The sequence below is a fragment of the Babylonia areolata genome, chromosome 22 (genome assembly GCF_041734735.1).
Source record: "Babylonia areolata isolate BAREFJ2019XMU chromosome 22, ASM4173473v1, whole genome shotgun sequence".
Lineage (NCBI taxonomy): Eukaryota > Metazoa > Mollusca > Gastropoda > Neogastropoda > Buccinidae > Babylonia > Babylonia areolata.
Genome location: NC_134897.1, coordinates 42558819 through 42579440, shown reverse-complemented (window position 1 = coordinate 42579440; position 20622 = coordinate 42558819). Strand labels below are relative to the sequence as shown.

At 37.8% G+C, this 20622-nt stretch overlaps 1 protein-coding gene across 8 annotated transcripts in view; it reads left to right on the top strand.

Moving 5' to 3' along the window:
* The first annotated feature begins 23 nt into the window (after positions 1-23).
* The window catches only part of LOC143297390 (uncharacterized), a 142243-nt gene continuing 121644 nt past the window's right edge, over positions 24-20622 (top strand). For 7 of the 8 annotated variants that reach the window (XM_076609719.1, XM_076609718.1, XM_076609720.1 and 4 more), the window contains exons 1-2: positions 24-141; positions 7284-8895. In XM_076609719.1, coding sequence (XP_076465834.1) covers positions 7309-8895 — 1587 coding nt within the window. In that variant the 5' untranslated portion in view covers positions 24-141; positions 7284-7308. Of the gene's footprint in view, positions 142-1358; positions 1378-7283; positions 8896-20622 lie in introns of those variants that run through there. The other variant, XM_076609713.1, reaches the window with a different exon arrangement.

Genomic DNA, 20622 nt, shown 5'->3' with positions numbered 1-20622 from the left:
TATTGAATCGAGTTTGCATATTTTCGAGAACATTTTGAGTGACTCCTAGTTATTACAATGTCTGCTGCTTGACATCTTCTCCAGCAGTGCATGGACATGATTAATCGTTACAACTCATTCGGTTCTCGCTATCTTTAGCAGGTAATGATATTGGAACTCGAATATCAATGATTTAGTTGTTGTTAGTGTGGGCTGTGGTTGTATTTTGTTTCAAAGGAATGGTGTTTTTTTTTCCTTTTCACAGGACGGGTGATGTGTCCACTGCTGCATCATAATTACCACAACGCTGCAAGATCACAATGTGACAATAGGCATATCACCCATATGACCGGGGACTTACTGGTTCAGATCATTTATTTTTTGCGCTTGTTCGAAGGATCTTCTTATTCAGAGGCTCCCGCAATCATCTTTTAAATCAAGTTCAAATAGCCACTGAAGCACACACAAACACGCACACGCGCGCACACAGCCACAAACACACTAGACTGGTGGTCTGGGTGCTAGACTTTCAGATTATGCAATAAATTATGTATAATCTACAATGATGTAGGCGGTAGAGAAGGGAAAGAAGAAGAAGAACCCAATATCTTATATGCAGCATACACATAAGGAATGTTAAAGAACCGCACAACAAGGCAGAAGCATAATCCTTCATGATGGTAACACAAGTTTACACAGTTGCACACAATTTTTATGGACAGGGCTATATCCACATTTCGTCCCCACCACTCCTCTGTATGATTGGAGGAGTGAACGTCTACACCTTGTTGTGAACACTACTCAGACTTGTGGGAGAAAATTGTGGATATTGCCAAGAACAGCAGTGCACAGTGGTGACTTACTGTCATGAGGAGAGCGGCCTGAATATCACACATGAAGCCATTGCAACAGCAAATTGATTTTTATACAATATGATACAACACACACACACACACACAACACACACACTATGATACATGACACACATATATATATAAAAACACACAAATATAAAAATGCATGTCTATGCTCACAGATATGTTAGCATACACACTGACACAGACATGTATTCAGACCCATACACATTTTGAAAGACCAGCAGAATCAACTTGAACTTGACAAAGTCAGTGTGTAGGCCTATCTGGCCTTTACACGGTCCATACGCTCCTACTGTTACTGTTGCATGTGTGGGTATTAAAATGCCTACAAACTTCCAGAGACAAACTGGATCGTAGACAGTTGAACTGCCTTTCCAAAAAGTGTCGAGCCTGCTTTTGAAACTGTTGACTGATGGGGCTGTGACCACTTCCTCAGGTAGGCTGTTCCAGGTGTTCACAGCTCTCTGGGAGAAGCACCAGCTGTGTACTGCAAGCCTGCATCTACCCTTGGCCAGTTTCAGTGAGTGCCCCCTGGTGTCCCGACTCGTGTTTAGCTCGAGGCGAGGTCTGTCTGTATCGTACATACCATGTAGGTACTTGTATACATCAATCTTGTCACCTTGTTTCCTTCGGTGCTCAAAGCTTGGTAATTGCAGGTAGGCCAGTCTTTCATTATATGGTTTATCTTTGATGCAGGCCAACAGCTTAGTGGCTCTACGCTGGACATCCTCAACTTCAGTGCACAATGTTTTGTGATGGGGCTGCCATACCGAGTGTCCATATTCAAGAATTGGTCGCAAGAGGCTTTTATACAGCTGAATGAAAAGATCTGGGATTAGGAAATAGAACATTCATCGAATAATTCCCACCACTTGGTTAAGCATTTCTTGTTGTTTTAGCAACATGTACTTTGAAACAGATGTCCTTGTCGATGAAGATGCCCAGGTCTTTTTCAACTGCACTCTCTTGTAGCCGGACATTGTGCTCCTCCTCGTCCCTAGTCCCTTTCATGTTGTACACTGCCTCAGATTTCTTGGTCCCTTGTTTCAGGACATGGCATTTATCTGGATGGAAATGCAGAAGCCATTTGTCTGACCATTCCTGTAGACTGTTAAGGTCATCCTGCAGTGCCTCTATTGCTTCAGTTGTGTCGCTGCAATTATAGACTTTAGTGTCATCAGCAAACATCCCCACTGAACATCTACACACTGTTGGGATGTCATTTATATACAGTGCAAACATGGTTGGCCCAAGTATTGATCCTTGTGGAATACTGCTTGTGACCCTTGCCTGTTGAGAATTACATCCATTGATCACTACACTCTGGGTTCTGTTTGTCAAGAAGGATAGGATCCAGCCAAGTACCCTGCCTTGTATACCATGTGCTGCAACTTTCAAGAGAAGACGTCTGTGTAGAATTGAGTCAAACGCCTTCATGAAGTCTGTGTAGATTACATCTACGCTACCGCCTGCATCTATAGACTCAGTATAAGTGTCAAGAACATCTAGTAACTGGGTAATGCACGAGCTCCCCTTTACAAATCCGTGCTGCTCTTTGCATAACAGGTCATTTGTCTCCATATGGTGTGTTGACCTTGCCCGCATGATGTTTTCCATCACTTTGCCGGAAAAAGAGGGCGCTAGTCAGGGGGGCAAAGGGGAGGTTATCTACTTCCAGGAGGTTATTGGCCGTAGCTACTTTTGTTTTCTCCGCATAGGTGGATAGTAGTCAGACCCCTGCCGGAGTCTGCACTAGTGGGTCATGGTAAGTATGTTACTTAAACGTAATTTTAGGAAGAAAATTTCCTATTAACCTTGCCTGCACGATGTTTTCCATCACTTTGCATATAATGCAAGTAAGACTAACACGGCAATAGTTTCCAGGTGTCAGTCGACTGCCTTTCTTAAAGATGGGTGTGACATTGGCCTTTTTCCAAACTTCTGGGACCTCACACATTTTCAAGGATAGCTGGATGAGTAACTGGTAACTGGTTTCGCCAGGATATCTGATGATTTTGCCAGTATCAGCAGACTACATCCATCCAGTCCAGCAGCCTTATACAGTTATAGGTTTTCAGGTTCCTGAGTAGTTTCTCCACCTCCTCTGTCTCAATGTTGATGTCCAGCAAGGGTTCTTTGTACTTGTATGTGGGGGGATCAGGAAGGGGGCCATCGTCTTCTTTTGTGAATACACTCTGGAAAAAGTGGTTGAGTAGCTCTGCTTTTTCTTCATCAGTCTTTGTCTTGCGTCCATCCTCTCATTTCAAGTCAGCCACTCCTGCCTTTGTTGTTGTCTTGGATTTCACATATGACCAGAAGGCCTTTGGGTTTTTCTTGGCCTTAGATGCCATCATTTCCTCAAGCTTTCTCCTGGCCTTTCAATATTCTTTAGATGCTTTGTTCCTAGTTTTGACATAGGCAGCGTAATTTTCTCCCAACTTTGTCTGCAGCCATCTTCGAAACAGCTGGTGCTTCTTACGAACTGAGGCCAGTGTACCCCTGTCCATCCACTTGTTCCTTCTTACCCTGCCATTGTTTTGGTACTGCCTTCTCAGTCGCTTCTTGTATCTCTCCTTTAAGCAGACACCATGCTGTCTCAACTGAAAGACCTTCCATTTCCTTTACCCAGTCTGTGTTTTGCAGTTCCTTTCTTAGGGAATCAAGTCAGCTTTAGCATAGTTATATTACTTATAACACAGCTTCCTGTCTGGTTTCCTTGGAGCAAGGCACAACGTGACCAGCAGAGTGAAGTGATCGCTCTTGCCTAGACCTGGCTATGTACTTGTTTCTTCCACCATCCCGTCTTCACTTGTCAGGATCAGGTCAACCACATTTGACTTCTGACCTTGTCTGAATCTTGTAGGTGATACCTGGTGCTGTGTCAGGTAAGCGTCCTTTGTAGCTTTCAGGAAGGTTGTTGCTGGGTGGGTGGGTCCAGCTTCACTGATGTCTAGTTGCCAATGCACCTCAGGATAGTTAAAGTCTCCTAAAATAATGGTCTCCTTCCAATGTTGTGCAACATCCTTTAGTAGCTTATTTAGTTTTTGGAATGTTTATTTGTATTTGTAATCTGATCTGCACAGCTTACAGGTTTGACTGGCATGCTTATGTGCACATGATATTGATAGTTATAAGAAGTCATCAACACATCATTCAGAATGACAGCAGTTCTATGTGCTGATAGCTGCCTCCTGTACATTGGCATTGGGTGTTATTTTTTTGTGGTGTTGCTTTTTTTCTTTTCTTTTTTTCACTACCACTCGCCATTTTTTTGTTTGTAAAATATATGTGTTTTTCCAAGTTGGATATAAAAATAGCTGCTATTGGCCACTGCTTCACTTTGTTTCTGGTCTCTTTAATCTGTGCTTAACTTTTCAAAGTTTAGCTCTTACTGCCTACAATCGCCAGTAAAGAATATCGTGCTGTTTGTTGATGTTTTTCGCTTTGTTGATGTTTTTCGCTTTCATAATTATTGACAAAATATCAAATGACACATGCCCTTAAACACTTTATTATGTTGTTTATAAAGCTGATCAAGTCCCCATCCTTGACATACATTGACACACTGTAAGTGTAACTAGTGTAAGTGACTTTAGTCTTATATTGATGTCAGTGTATGTAGTGATTAGAATAGATCAAAAACTGTTTTAATTATATGTATGCTACTCATGCTGTGATTAAAATGATCAGACATCTTAAATTATTAAATGATAATTATTTGTAGTCTGGCTGCCAGAGATATCTATACATGACTGAGATTATTCTGGCTGCCAGACATCTATACATGACTGAGATCCGTTTATCCACTCCATAATGAAATGACTGTGGGTTTGTTTTATTGTTGTTTTTTTCCTTTATGACACATTCTGCCTGCACAAGATGCAATTTATGCAAAATTATAACATTCTCTTTTATTTTTGACTCGCTTGTGTAAACAAAGTGAGTCTATGTTATAACCTGGTGTCGGTTGTCTGTGTGTGTGTATGTGTATGTATGTTTGTGTGTCCGTGGTAAACTTTAACATTGCCATTTTATCTGGAAAATACCAACTTTGGCTTAAACATAGTTCGAAGAAAAATCTTCACACAAATCACAGTCATACTAGTAATACTATGTTGTAAGTCTCCTGAATTAAGCTGTATTTCCAAATCATTAACAGTTTATTTTGTTGAGATTTGTTCCAAAATCCGAAATTTCTAAAAACTGCTTCCCACTCAGACTGAGTTGCTGCAAGTTAGGGTGTGTTTCGTAAGAAGACATGACCTTGTTTTTCTTGTTCACAATTAAAATGAAAGAAACACAAATTCTTGACAGAATACATGCAGTGATACTAACTACACCATTGATGTGTTTACTGCATATAGATATTCTAAAGTGGACACTGAATTAACTGGAATGAACACAAAAACTGAATCAGTCATTTCCTTCAGCCTGTTGTAGACTGGTTCATGCAGATCTAGAGATCTGCCATGTGTTGCGATGTACTTGAAGCGATGGCAGCGTCTTCTCTTTTACTGTTGAAATAAAAGAATTGAGATATTATAAAACACACAAAGAAAATGAATTGAACGGCATTATTACACCTAATACAGTGATGTCTATTTATCGCTTAAAGAAGAAAACACCACCATTGCTATGTTAAATTTTGTCGAATTACATCAGATGCTTCACAGCCATGGGGATTAGTCTGCTAGCTTCAGAACTGAACATGCATGGTTCGATCCCGCTCGCATCCTTTTTTTCTTCTGTTTTTCTCTGAAGCTTATTTCATAATTATATCATATTTGATATAAAACACTTTTTTACATTTTTTTTCATCATTTTTTTTTTCTTTTTTTTTCCCTTGTGATTCCTTTACTGGATAAAGCATGAAGCACAAGTGAGTCTTGAATTGAAGGCTTTGCCTCTTGTTTAATAATCATAATGATAAGTGATGTTGTATGTTTCACCCACTACAATGTAGAATGGCAGAAGAAGGAACTTGGAGAAGCATTGCATGCACTTTTGTTTTCATTTTTTGGTTGTAAAGTTGTAAATTGTAAACAAGTTCAACTGGCAGCTAGTTGAAAGAGTTGATGATATGGACAATGGACACAAAATATACAAATGGCTAAACATTGTGCATTTTCCACCGACTTCCATAGTCTTCCTGTTTGGGCTTAGTGTGGTGTGAAGTAAAGCTGTTGTTAGACTTAGAGCCTAACTGAATAAAAAAAGTAATAAAGCTGGCTGACTGTTTTTGCATTCAGTAGCTTACTCAAGCATCCTTTGATCTATGCCGACTTCTGCCAGCTCAGCTACATCTATGATCTGTCTGCAGCAGCTGAGAGAAACAGTCATTTGCAATTAAACTGCAGGTGTTTTTCAAGTTTCTGCAGATGAAGTCTTCTCTGTTTTTATTCAGTCCATCTGGGATCAAACATGATTTTTTTAATTTGATGCAACTGGTTACATGATACTACTGGTTACAAATTGGATATTTTTAAGGTCTTCAGTTTCAATGTTTTCATTACCAGATGTGGATTTCAACTGCATTCAAAGTTGTCCATTTTCATCTTCTTGTGCGTTCACTCGTATGCACACGAGTGGGCTTTTACGTGTATGACCGTTTTTACCCCGCCATGTAGGCAGCCATACTCCGTTTTCGGGGGTGTGCATGCTGGGTATGTTCTTGTTTCCATAACCCACTGAACGCTGACATGGATTACAGGATCTTTAACGTGCGTATTTGATCTTCTGCTTGCATATACACACGAAGGGGGTTCAGGCACTAGCAGGTCTGCACGTATGTTGACCTGGGAGATCGTAAAAATCTCCACCCTTTACCCACCAGGCGCCGTCACCGTGATTCGAACCCGGGACCCTCAGATTGACAGTCCAACGCTTTAACCACTCGGCTATTGCGCCCGTCGAAGCTGTCCATGAAATCCAGTATTACTATCAGTACACATGGGAATGGGAATGAGAAGTGTGAGCATGTATACACAGACAAAAAATTTGTATTCCATATATAATACAAACTCCTCCTTTCCCATTCCTGTACAAGTTTTAACAGATTTTAGCGAACAGAAGACTAAGGCAAGCTCTGAAATTACAAGTCCCACAAATTAGTAGTCCCACCAGTCAGTCATGGGTCAGAAATGATGTAAAAGAAGAAAAAAAAAAGAAAGAAAAAAAATCGGTAAAACAAAGTTTTTGTAAACATGAGAATGCTACAGCATGAAAGCTCATGAAGATGTTTTGTTTAAAAATCCAAAATGGTGAGACTACATGTAAAGCTAAATAATGTTTATGTCCCTGTGTGTGGAGATTGGAGTGAGAGTGCGGGATGGGTGAGTTTATATGTATGTGTATACATGTGCATGCGCACACTATTTTTCAATGCAGTTTGTGTCAAGTGATTATTCTGTTTGTGTGTTCCAACAGGTTGATCTAAAGAAACTTCCCGAAAATGTCAGATGCGGAGGAGAGAGCTTCGTATGATAATGTATCTGATAATGATGGCTTGGAAGATGACCAGTTACAAGCATGTGGTAGAAGTTCACCTCCTAACCAGTCACAGACATTTGACCAGTCTGTGTTGTCTACTCTGGATGATGGTGGGGATAATTTCAGTATTGAAGTCCATTTAGGAGGAGATAACTCACGTCATGCCAGTGAGATTAGTTCTATTTCTTATCAAAATCTTCTGGAAGAAGGGGACACAACTAGTACAAGTATGTTATCCCGCAGAGGCAGTGAAGACAGTACAGACTCATACCCGCCAGATTTTGAAAATGACCTTCCACCGGATGAAATGGAGACCTTTGAAGCATCTGATCTGCCTTTGTCTGAACACTATGCCAGCTGGAGAATGAAACAGGTGCCAAAGAGGAATAATACTGATTGTGAAGAAGAAGCAAGAGAGCAACTGTCTCGCTCACCCTCCAAATCTGTTTCACCAGCTGTCAGCGGAGGAGACAGAAGAAGAGAACGATCTCGAGATGGGAAGAGAAACAGTGGAGGATCTGATGGTACAAATTCGGATGCTAGCCTTTCCAAAAAGACGTTGCAGAGTTTAACTGTGTCAGATCCATCTGCTCAAGATTCTTCAGCAGTTTTGCGACGGAAGAATGTCCTACATCCAGGCACAAATATTGGAGCTAAGGAAGAAACCAATGGATCAAAGAAACGGAACAGCCTGGAAATCCGAAACAACATTCCTGTTGTTGGAGAAGTAAAAACTTACGAAGGCAACAATGGAGCTTGTTCACAGAAACCCCATTCCATCAAACCCAAAATAAAAAGTCTGAAGCAGTCACCAGGTCTTGCTCGAAGAATTCATGACCAGACAGGAAAAAGAGATGGCTCCAGTTCAGAGAGAGAGACTGAGGGATGTGGAGAGCATTCTTCTTGTCAGTCACAATCAGCACTTGAGATCAAAGAGCATGAAGCAGAAAAATTAAGTGAAGCAGGGAAAAAGGAGGTACTAATGCCTGTGCGAAGGAACGTAGACATTGAGAATGAGTATGATTATGTAAAATATGCCCGGGTTCAGCATGGAAACTCTTATGTAGGCATGCGATTGGCATACTCCAGCTCAAATGATTCTCTAAGTCTTAAGCGCAACAGTCTGCACAGCCATGGAAGCAATTCTATAGACAGTTCACGTGAACCTTCTCCTGAAAAAGTTCTTCACCAGAAAATTCTCAATGATCTGAATGGACATGTTGCCCAAGAAAGAGTGTGTGAAGATTCCCTGACTGAAATCCCTCTCAACTCAGACTCATGCCAGCATGAAGGCAGAAAAGCTTTCACCCTCTCACCAGAGGCAACAGAGTGTGATAGTGTGGAAGTGGAGAGCGTGACATCAGATGGAGAAAATTCTACCCCAGGATTTCCAACCGTGGAGGATGGTTTGTCCAGCAGCCAGGGAAGTGATGCTGAAGATGGTCCAGGGTTCGACTCCAGTTCTCCATCTCACCAGCTACGCATGAAACAGAAGGCCACCATTGAGCAGGAGATGGCTAAAACTGAAGAAGAGGAGGAGGAGGAGGATGTAAGTTCTTTTAGTTTGTTTTTTTGGTGTGTTTTTTGTGTGTGTTGTTTGTTTTTTGTTCAATTGTTGTCATTGTTGTTTTCATTATAGCTCATTTTTGATTTTGTTGTTGCTATTGTTTGTTTTGTTTTACACATAAAACATTGTTCAATTACAATTGATTTGTTATTCAGCCTTACCTGTCATGGTTTGTTGACTTCTGTGTGTGAACAAAGTGAATCTGTGTCATTACCCTTTCCCAGATATATGTGTGTTTATTATTATAGCAAACTTTTAAATCCAACTTAGAAGTGAAAAAGCGCCAGTGCTGATGGCTGGGAGGATGTGGGTTTGAACCTGTTGAGAGGGTCACTCAAATTTCCTGACTAAAACTCCTGGTTGGTACCAGATACATGTTGTGAAATAATATATAATATTATGAAAGGAAGTGCAGTGTAAGCTTCATCATATAGTCCCCAGTCTAATTGAACATTCATCACAGTTGCCATTATCCTCAATTGGGTAGAAGTCCTAAATACTGCCGTCTTAAAATATGTCTGTAAAAATGCTTGCAAACTGCAAGCAAAATGCATGCCAGTTGTGACCATAACTTTTTATGTAATTTAAATTGTCTCTAAAAAAGAAATCTAATTACACATACTTAACCGTGACCCACTAGTAGAAATTATACCAACTTGAACTTTTGTCAGTTTTATTGATATTCAATGGATTTTATACAGCTGAAGCCATTGTCAAGTGGAGTGATGGCCTAGAGGTAACGTATCCACCTAGGAAGCGAGAGAATCTGAGCACGCTGGTTCGAATCATGGCTCAGCTGCCGATATTTTCTCCCCCTCCACTAGACCTTGAGAGGGTGTCTGGACGCTAGTCATTCGCTATATAAATACTACCATTATTTTTATTATTAGTCATTCAGTTGAGACCAAGGTCCTGTGTGCAGCATGCATTTAGCGCAAGTAAAAGAACCCACGGCAACAAAAGGGTTGTTCCTGGCAAAATTATGTAGAAAAATCCACTTCAATAAGAAAAACAAGTAAAAATGCATGCAGGAAAAAAAAAGGGTGGCGCTGTAGTGTAACGACGCGTTCTCCCTGGGGAGAGCAGCCCGAATTTCACACAGAGAAATCTGTTGTGATAAAAAGAAATACAAATAAAACTGTGTCCCTCTTGAATAGAAAATGGGAAATTCATTAAGAAAGTTCATGAATAAATGAATTATGAAGTATTTTACAGTATGAATGATATATCTAATATTCATTGTGGACAAATTATGAGTTAAGACTTGACAGATACTGCAGTGTAAATCACCTTGTAACAGTGTAAGTGCCCACCGACATACATTTATTATATTATGGATTTGTCCGAACACAGTGATGCCTCCTTGACTGGCTTGAGTAATTGAACAGAACTGTGTGGCGCCTTCCAGTTTATCTTCTTTTTTTTCTTTTTTTTTTTCTTTTTTCTTTTTTTTTTTTTCTTTTTTTTTTAGATGCAAGTATTTGTTTTTATGTTGGACATGTGCTGCTGCCAAAAAGCAAATCTCAGTACCAAAGTATAGACAATTTACCCCATACGCCCCTCTCTCTCTTTCTCTCTCACACACACATCGTACATAAGTACACTTATTAAGATATTTCTGAGAGAGAGAGAGAGAGATATAGAACAAACCGCCGGCTACTGAAACAAGACACTGGATCACAAAGTAATGTCAACATCATCATGCACTATTTGGTTTTTCAGTGACATATTATTTTTCAACATCACATGCAAACTGCAAGTGTTCTATTCTTTATTCCTGTCTGTTTAGATTGGTACTACTTTTTAAAAAGCAGCATGATCACAAGATTTTAATTACTGAAATTAGCAGACTGATTATCATTAGTTCTTGTTTTTTCTTCAAAGTGGGGGATGGGCATTTAGTGATTTACAAGGTTTATGTATTTCACCCTGTCATACTTATGCAGTTGGTTTTTAAACCCAAAGGGGGCCTTGGTGTTTTCTAGATATATACTAGGCATTTACAAGGTAGTTTATAATGTGTGATGCATGTATAAAGTGCATGGCTATAGAAAAATAAGTATATATATATATATATATATATATATATATATATATATATATATTATTATTATTATATGTGCTGTATAACTTGTGCTAATGAAATTTATTCAAGTTCATGGTTAATAAATTTATGGCCACTGATTAGCATAACTTAACATTCATTGGACTGAAACAGAAAGTTTAGTTGTCTCTATAATTTAGTATAAAGACCTTTCCCATGATTACTTAATTGTGAACAAAAAGACACAATCTTAATTGATGAAAATAAAATTTCAAACTTGATTCTAACTTAACATCAGGAACTTCGTACATTAGCCACTACTGACTCGAAGTAGAACATTTCTCAAGTTCATTATTTAAAGTTAAACAAACAAGCAAGCAATATATATTATGAATCCATGACAAGAACCTTTCTCAGATTCATTATTTAAACAAACAATAAAAATAATATTATGAATCTATCCAGTGCAAAAAAAAAAGCAGCTTTCATTTGTACACGTTCACAAATTTACACCTGTCTGAGCCATCATTACTTGTTGTTAGATGGTAGGGCCCCTTTATATTCATGCTTTAGATCCCATCACAAATGGAGCATAAAGCACTGTGTCTGAAACTAAATAAACAGCCCAGAGGGTGGAGATCAAACAAGCGGAAATCACAGGTCACCACACACACTGACCAGTGTTAGGATTACTGGCTAAGAAAGACCCCTGCTTGTACCTGCCACCAGACCACTGAAGAGGCGGGGCAAGTGAAGCCTAGTGAAAGAGTGGAGGGAGTGTAGCAGACTGTAGTCTGTCTCATGTTAAAAGTATTGTACATTGCTGTACCAAAAGGCAGTGATATTCTGATCACTGTGGTTCGCCCAGGATGGTGCTGGATACAGTATGTATGAAATTATGTTTTTAAAGAGAGAGCTTTTGTTGTTTCAATTCAACCTTTTTTCATTCTGTAATTTTACATGATGCACACAATATATTTATCTATAAGTATTATGCATGTACAGTGTACATAGAATATTGATCGGTCTCATGCCAAGAGTCATACTCATAGACTCATGAATATGAAATCAATCAGTTGAGTCAACAGTATCAGTGTCCATCAGAGAAATATTGGACTTCAAACTTACACATACATGTAAAATATATATTGTATATTGTTCATTAGAAACATTTAAAGATTTGAAAATTAAAGTATCAAATTTGTACTTGTAACTGTTATTGGTATTATATTAAGATTTGCATTCTTACAATACATTCTACCATTATAGAAGCACAGTATCATTAGTTACTTACATCAGATCATATATTCTGATTTCGTGTGTGTGTGTGTGTGTGTGTGTGTGTGTGTGTGTTGGTTTAAATAAACTTTAATTATTCAACAATACACATGATTACAATGCATTGAATGACAAAAGAGCATCAACAAGCTTAAAGCTTATACTGTGCTCACAACGTTGCACTTCAATTTTATCATGACGGCAGATGAACCATATTATGACTTGTATGAAATAACATGCATAAACAGTAATTAATGTAATGATGAAATAAAACAAATAAACAAACAGTACATAATATAGTAAAATAATGCTAATATCAATATTAACATGAGATTAAATTTGTTATCACCAAAGTAATTGGCCTAATAGAAGAAAAACACGAAGAAGAAGAAGAAAATTTAGAAGAATGGAGGGTAAGGTGGTGGAGGAGGGGGAACAGAGGGGAGAGGAGAAATTCTAACAGATCATTGGCCAATCCATTCACCTTGAATATTTGGTCAGTCAAAAAATTCAACATATATTTTACGAATAGAATCATGTTGTATTCTTTCTTCACAATACTTTCTAAGCTAAAATCTATTTGAATCGGAGATAAACTGGTGGACAGTTTGAAATATGAATATATTTGTATGATTTTGGAGAACAGGATCTCCATGCAACAGAATTTTAACGTGAATGTAGTTTGGAGATAAATTTAAGATTGTGTTTGCCCGAGCCATATGAAAGTCTTGACAAAATAATAAATAATGTTCAGCAGTTTCGCTTGCAGTGCCACAAGCACAAAGTGGGTCGTTTATTAAATGTCTGTTGAACATATCTTCTCTTAAGTCACTAATCCCTAGACGAAGTCGACAGTGAATGATTTGTTCCTTCCGTTTACCATAGTAGTAATAGCTAGGCACTACAGCATCGTTAGCACATAGGTAATGTTTAAGCTGGCTTAAGGAATTGCTGGTTTTAACATAATCAGGTAGAGAATTCCAGAGATAAGTAGTAGATGGTATGAATGATTTCCGATAGAGTTCGGTGTGAAATCTTGGTACGGTGCGTTCCAATGACCTGCGTCTATGGTAAGGGTTATTGTCTGAAACAAGACCAGGAACAAGACCATTTAGGTAGTTAGGGCATAGACCGTTAACCATCTTGAAATAATGCACAAGTTTGTGTCTTTTCCTTCTTTCCTTAAGTGTACAGAACCCTGATTCTTGGTATATTTTTTGGTGGCTTGTCCCACGAACAGCTCCAGTTATGGTTCTTAATGCATCAAGCTGTAAATTTTCCAGAGAATCTGATTGTGCATCTGTGCAATTATCCCAAACAATATCAGCATAGTCAAAATGTGGTAATATGAATGATTTGTACATGATTTCTAATGCTCTCCTATTTAACTTGTACTTATACGTAGGTCGGTCCGCGGCCACTGTGGCTGTGGTTAACAGCGCAGTCCAGACCCATAATTTGACCATTTTCAACTCGCTCGTTTCACTACCAAACTTATTTAAATGACACCAATCTTATACTGGAATAAAGTTCATTCTTTCATCTATCTTCCTGTGGTATTTGTTTTTATCATTCGAGTCAAACTGGTATGTGCCGGGCGTTCAAACACAAAGGGTGTCGCGTCGATTTTTACTGCGGTGACAGACTCCGCCGTGCTTGCCGCGCGAGCAGAATAACATGTGTGTCACTCGATCGTTTCGCGCTGCATTGTTTGGCCATGTATAAATTTAGAAACTATGTCACTGGCAAGCCAGGATTCTCAAGTTTTGATCTGCTAGAAATTTGTTGGGGTTTTCACAGAAAGTAGATCTGAAAGTCGCAGCTAAAGTGTGAGACTGATGTTTGCGACCCTATAACATACGAACCAGTGTTTCAAATCACGAGCAAATTACAAGAAAAGAAAGTTTAAACTATGCACTTTCAAGTGCAATTCATGGCTTTTTCTATAAAGAGAGGGTCTCGAACGCGCTTTGGAAGAAAAACGAGTGACCGATTTCGGATCCCGCAACGCTGCTCGACCATGGCGGCGATCGAAGCCGTCTGCTCGTCATCATCGTTTGAAGAATGGAAAACACGCCAACTTACAGGTTTGTAAGCAAATCTTTTTTCAATATGTTTATTTTGAAAATAAATGTAAATCATATTTTTTATATTTTTGTGGGTTTGGATGAATCCTAACAACTTTGCTTCAGCAGTGTTGATGTGTAACTGGGAACAGTAACGCTTCGTCAGTCACGTTATTTTTTAGCACAATTATGATCTTTTATTCAAAAATTTACCGCGATCGACAGCTGTATCTAGAAGATGAAGTGTCAGATTATTCAGTAATTTTTTGTTGTACAAGGGTTTTGAGTTAGTGAGAGCGGACTGATGGTTTAATATTGTGACCGACGTCGGACAGCATGGGAACACGTGTATCTTTCCACTTCTGTTCTGGTCATCAAACGCCAAGACAATTTCACGCGTCTGTGTGTGTGTGTGTGTGTGTGTGTGTGTGCGTGCGTGTGTGCGTGCGTGCGCGCATTAGTATGTATCTTATATACTAAGAGTGTATGCACAGAGTTAGTGTCTGTTGAACTGCATACATGAGGTTGCCTGAGTATGGATTAGTTAGTGTGTGTGTGTGTGTGTGTGTGTAAATGATGTAAAGAATAAATAACTTATATGATTAGTAAACATGAAATAAGTTTAAGCTATGTTGTTACATAAAACTTACATCAATTTAATTGAAACCATTACAGTGGAGTAGTAATGAAATTAGTAGATCATGTATCAGTGCACATTCATCACACACTCATGCACACACACATATAAATGATATATATGCAAAAGCATCTATGAAATGAAAAAAAAAGAGTATTTTAAAGCATTAGAGCTGTCTCAAATTTCATGCCTGTGTATTTCAGATGATGATCAGTATAAAGCCTTAAGGGTGACTGTTGCACACAGTGGACGAGGAAGACCACCATCAGCACCCAAGGTTCCATCCAACAACAAACTCTTGATGCAGTTAAATATGTTAAAGCATCAAGAAAACAAAACCTGGGGGGAAATGGAACATTTTCTACACAAATTGTTCCCAGAGTGTACCTTTCCACGTGTGGTGTCAATAGTTAAGGAATTCAGCAAGTGTGAAACGATCAGTGGTGCTGAATGTTTTTTTTATAAGAAAGGAAAGATTCATGCATCTTCCCTGGCCCCTCCTGTCAGAAGTTTGGAATTACACGTGCAGATCTTTTGAAAGGAACTGTAGAGGACTGTGAGGCTTTACTCAGTTGTCCTATTGGTCTTGTGTCTGAAGTATGTCACTTAGCTAGGATATTGAGGATAAAGGATGCAACATTGCATAAATGACACCTGGTCAGAGATTTGCCACCAACCCAACAGCTCAAATTAAAACTGGGGAGGCTCAGAGCAGATGAGGCTCGCCTGCGTAAAAACAGAAGTAAACCAGGGGGAGAGAGTGCACTTCAAGATTTTTTAGAACTTCCTTTTGAAAGTGCAGAGGTCATCAGAGACAGCAGGAAGAAGCAAAAAACTGTCAAACAGCTACCTCCTACTTCAGACCCAGAGCCAGCATGCAGCAAAGAAAAAAATGAGGACATTATCACACAGGAACTAAGAACAACGACAGAGGAGGCGTCATTTCTTAAAGCAAAACTGAGTGAAAAAGAAAGGGAACTGCAAATCAAGGATGCTGAAATGACTGGACTTCTGTTATGTCAAATATGCACATTTACAATTACTCTGGTGATATCTGACAGCATAGTATCATCATGATTGTAAAAAACTTGCTCATTTGTTACTAAAAACCATATACTTTGTGACTGTTTTCATTGTTATTTGCATTTCTGATAGCATAAAGTCTTCCAAAAAACTGTATTCTACATGCTTTTCTGAACATGCACATATCTGAAATGTTTTTGTAGCATGAAAACTTTCTGAGATATCAGCATTATAAGTCAGCATGTTATCACTGTGAAATCAGGCCATTCGACACTTGACAAAACTGAATATTTTGCTATTTTGAAGGCACTGTCTCTCTCTAAGCATGTTCTTGAGTAGGCCAGAAAAAATTCAGCATAAACTAGGTATTGGTGGAACCAAGTACAGCAAAGAACAATGTGGTAAGTCTTCATCTTAAAATTTTGTGACAGTCTAAAAATAGCAATTTGTTAAATCTGTCAAAACGCGTCATTTTTGCACATTTTTAGACGCCGTTTTCTTAAAAACTACTGGGTATAATGCAATGAAAATTTGCATGTGAACTTAGTTTTTTATGTTCTTTCCAATGGTGTAATTAGTTTTTAGATATGTTGAATTTCAAAATTTAAGTGGTCCTACCTATTATACGTCTTAAGACAAGAAACCAACATAGTTACAGCATTGATTATACTTTTAATATGTTCCTCCCATTTACAGTTGTTTTGGAGTATGACACCTAGATGTTTATGTGTGTCTGTACTTTGTAATGGTGTGATGCCAAAAGTAAGAGGTAAAATTGTGTCAGTGTTTCGAGAAAAATTTAATAACTCTGTTTTCCCCTCATTAAATTTGACTTTCCATCGCTTAGCCCAAGAATCTATCTTTTCTAAGTCAGAATTGAGTGTTTGTGCACGGATGTTTGGGTTATTTAGTGCTAAGGACATACTTGTATCATCTGCAAATAGCTTAATGTTTGAATGGATGTCGTATACAATATCATTGATATAGATAAGGAATAATAGTGGACCAAGTACAGAGCCTTGAGGAACACCTGCGGGTATTCCTTTGTAATCAGACTTATCACTCTTTATAACAACTGCTTGGATACGGTTAGAGAGGTAATCGGAAAACCAGTCAAGTAATTTGCCTCGTATGCCATTCGCTCTTAACTTCAGAAGAAGTCCCTTATGCCAAACTCGATCAAAAGCTTTAGATATATCAAAGTACACAGCCTGGGTTGTGACTCCATTATCAAAAGATGAGCATAAGTCATTATAAATACAGAGCAACTGATTTACTGTCGAATCACCAGGAATGAAACCTGACTGGGAAGGAGATAAAATATGATTTGATGAAAAAAACTTGTAAACTTGCTTATGGATGCATCTCTCAAGGACTTTACCAACACAGCTAAGCAAAGAGATTGGACGGTAATTACTACAAAGTTCCTTCGAAGCTTTTTTATGCAGAGGATTTACATGTGCTGTTTTCCATACCAGAGGAAATTTTGATTCATGAAGGCTTTTGTTGAAAATCCTGGTTAGTGGGTCTAGAATGGCTGGCAATGAGGCAATTAACAATCTGTTATGTACAAGATCTGGCCCTACCGCTTTATTTTTATTTAGATTTAGAATAACACCTTCAACATCAGAAGTAGTAAGCGCTATGTCTGTAAGTTCTAAGTCTAGGAATGGAATATCAGGTAAATCTTTTTCGCTGTCTTCAAGAGTGGATTGTGAAATGAAAAAGTTGTTAAAAACATCAGCTTTATCTTTGTTTTTATAATAGACAATACCATTAGATATAATAGGGGGAATTTCATCTGACCCAACACCTTTCTTTCTCAAAAATGACTTAACAAGTTTCCACCATTCTTTTGTTCCAAAATTGGATGAAGTTGTTATCTTATTTTCTAAATTGGTGATATACTCAAGCTGTCTTTGTTTTTCTCTATATGTAACATAGTTCCTAAAACACCGAAATTGTTGCCAGTCTTCTGGTTTGTTAGTTTGTTTAGCTAATTTATGAATTATTTTACGTTCCTCTATTAGCAGCCTAATTTCATCTGTCATCCAAGGGACATCATTTGGACGTACAGTGATAGTCTTCGTTGGCATACATTGCTTTGCTTTATCCATTATAATATTTGAAAACGTTTCCGCACTTTCGTCAATTGTTTTATTATTGGTCACTTCATCCCAATTAACCTGGTGTAGGAGATTGCAAAATCTATATGTATCTAACTTATTGTAATTGAAAATTGTTCTTTTAAATGACTGTTCTCTAACTACTGTATTCTTGACAACCACATAAGGTACACTATGGTCACTGCAGATAGCAGGCATGACATCCGTTGATTTGATCATACTGGGGCTTTGAGTAAGTATAAGATCTAAGCATGAACTTGTTACTTCGGTAATCCTCGTTGGTTCATTTATTAACTGCTTAATATGGTAGCGATTCAAAATATCTACTAAGTGGGGTGATGGTATTGTTAGGAAATCAGTATTAAAATCACCAAGAATCAAGAATTTGTTTGTGGTGTCATTGGCTCTACGTATGCTTTCTTCGATCAAATTCCAGTAATTAACATTGGAGTTAGGTGGACGATAAAAAGATCCAATTAATAAACTTATTTGATCTAATTTTGTCTCAACCCATACAGCTTCTAAACCGTTTACATGAAGGTCATTGCGAGGTTTACAATATAAATTAATTTTCACATAAATAGCAACACCGCCATGTGGATCGTTTGTTCTGTCACATCTAACAGGTGGATGGAAGTTTGTAATATGGACGGAACTATTGCTGTCTAAATCTGAAAGCCATGTTTCAGATACTGTGATAATATCAAAGTTACCATACTCAGCTTCTAATAAATCAATCTTATTTCTCATACTGCGGGTATTTACATGCATGATACTGAGGTCCGTGTTATTGTTTGGGCCTGGATTGGTTTCTATGTCACCAGACAAAAGCAGTAGCAACTGTTGGACCAGAGTAAAACATTTAAGCATACTGTCATTACTTCTTGGCTGGCTCATGCCACAAGAAGAAGCAAAGTTTTTCTTTAAAAGATTGCTATACTCGCTTATATTGCATTCTGAAATAAGAAAATGAGCAAAAACAGAAAGAGTTATACTGTGTGGGTACTCCAGAAAAGACATTATGAAGAACTGTAAGATGACTGACTTGTTTACAAAAGATAAATGTCTAGTTTTGACCAAAGCTGTTGTAAAATACAAACCAACCCTAGCACGGTATATGTTCAAATCTACAGGCAATTATGTAATCGAATTCTGTAAAACAGAAAACATGAATGTGACTAGGGTCGGTAGGCATGGGTTATTTGAAAACTCCCCCCTCTCTGTAAACAGAAGGTAACTTAAATAACCACCACAAAAACATGTAAAATGATCAATCAAAAAAGACAGTTTACAACCTGAGTAAGGAAAAGGCAAAAATGAATATTTACAAGGAAACGTATTTCCCATAAATAATGACATAAAAACAAGAAGTGACCAAAAGAGTGAAACTGACATAGTAATGCATTTTGCACTCCTACTGCAAAGTCAGTAATTGATTGTGAACTTTTTTCTTTTTCTTTTTTTTGCACGATGTAACAAGATTAATGCTTCGTATACTATCAAACTAGCTAACGAACTCTTCACAAACCCACATTCATACCAACTCATACATTCACCCACCCATACATTGGGGACATGGGAAAGTCACATTGTTAACTTACATAAACCTGTCTATACACACACACACACACACACACACACACACACACACACACACACACACACACACACACACACACATATATATATATATATATATATATATACATATACATATATATATACACACACATATACATATATACATACATACATATATATATATACACATACACACACACACATACACACACACATATATATATATATATATATATATATATATATATATATACACACATACACACACATATATATATATATATACACACACACACATACACACATATATATATATATATACACACGCACACACATACATACATATATATACTTTTACAATTTTACTCACATATCAATTCACACACACACACACACATTTTTACTCACATATCAATTCACACACACACACACACACACACACACACACACACACACACACACACACACACACATGTGCACATGCATACACATACATATACATACACACACATATAACTACATACACATATACATGCATACTTTCATATACATACACATTACACATAGCTACATATATACACACACATGATACTTACATACATACAAACAATCAACAGGTAACTGATGTCCAATTTTAAATCACAAAAACCAAAAAACAGGTTGCTGAAACCATGTTACAGCCTGTGGAAACTTGCACAGTACCATTAATGACAACACTAGCACTATGCAGATTAACACAAACTAAAGTAAAACTACATCTGTGTGTGTGTGTTCTAATAAAGTAATATTATATAATTTCAGTGAAAATATATAATCATTAGCATGTACAACTATAACTCATTAATCTTTCGATTGATACAAAGAACTTTACTTTCAACCATTTGTGGAAGCACAATATAATTAAGTTCAGTGCTCAACAGAACTGGTGTTTATGTGTAATGCTTTTGCTCATGA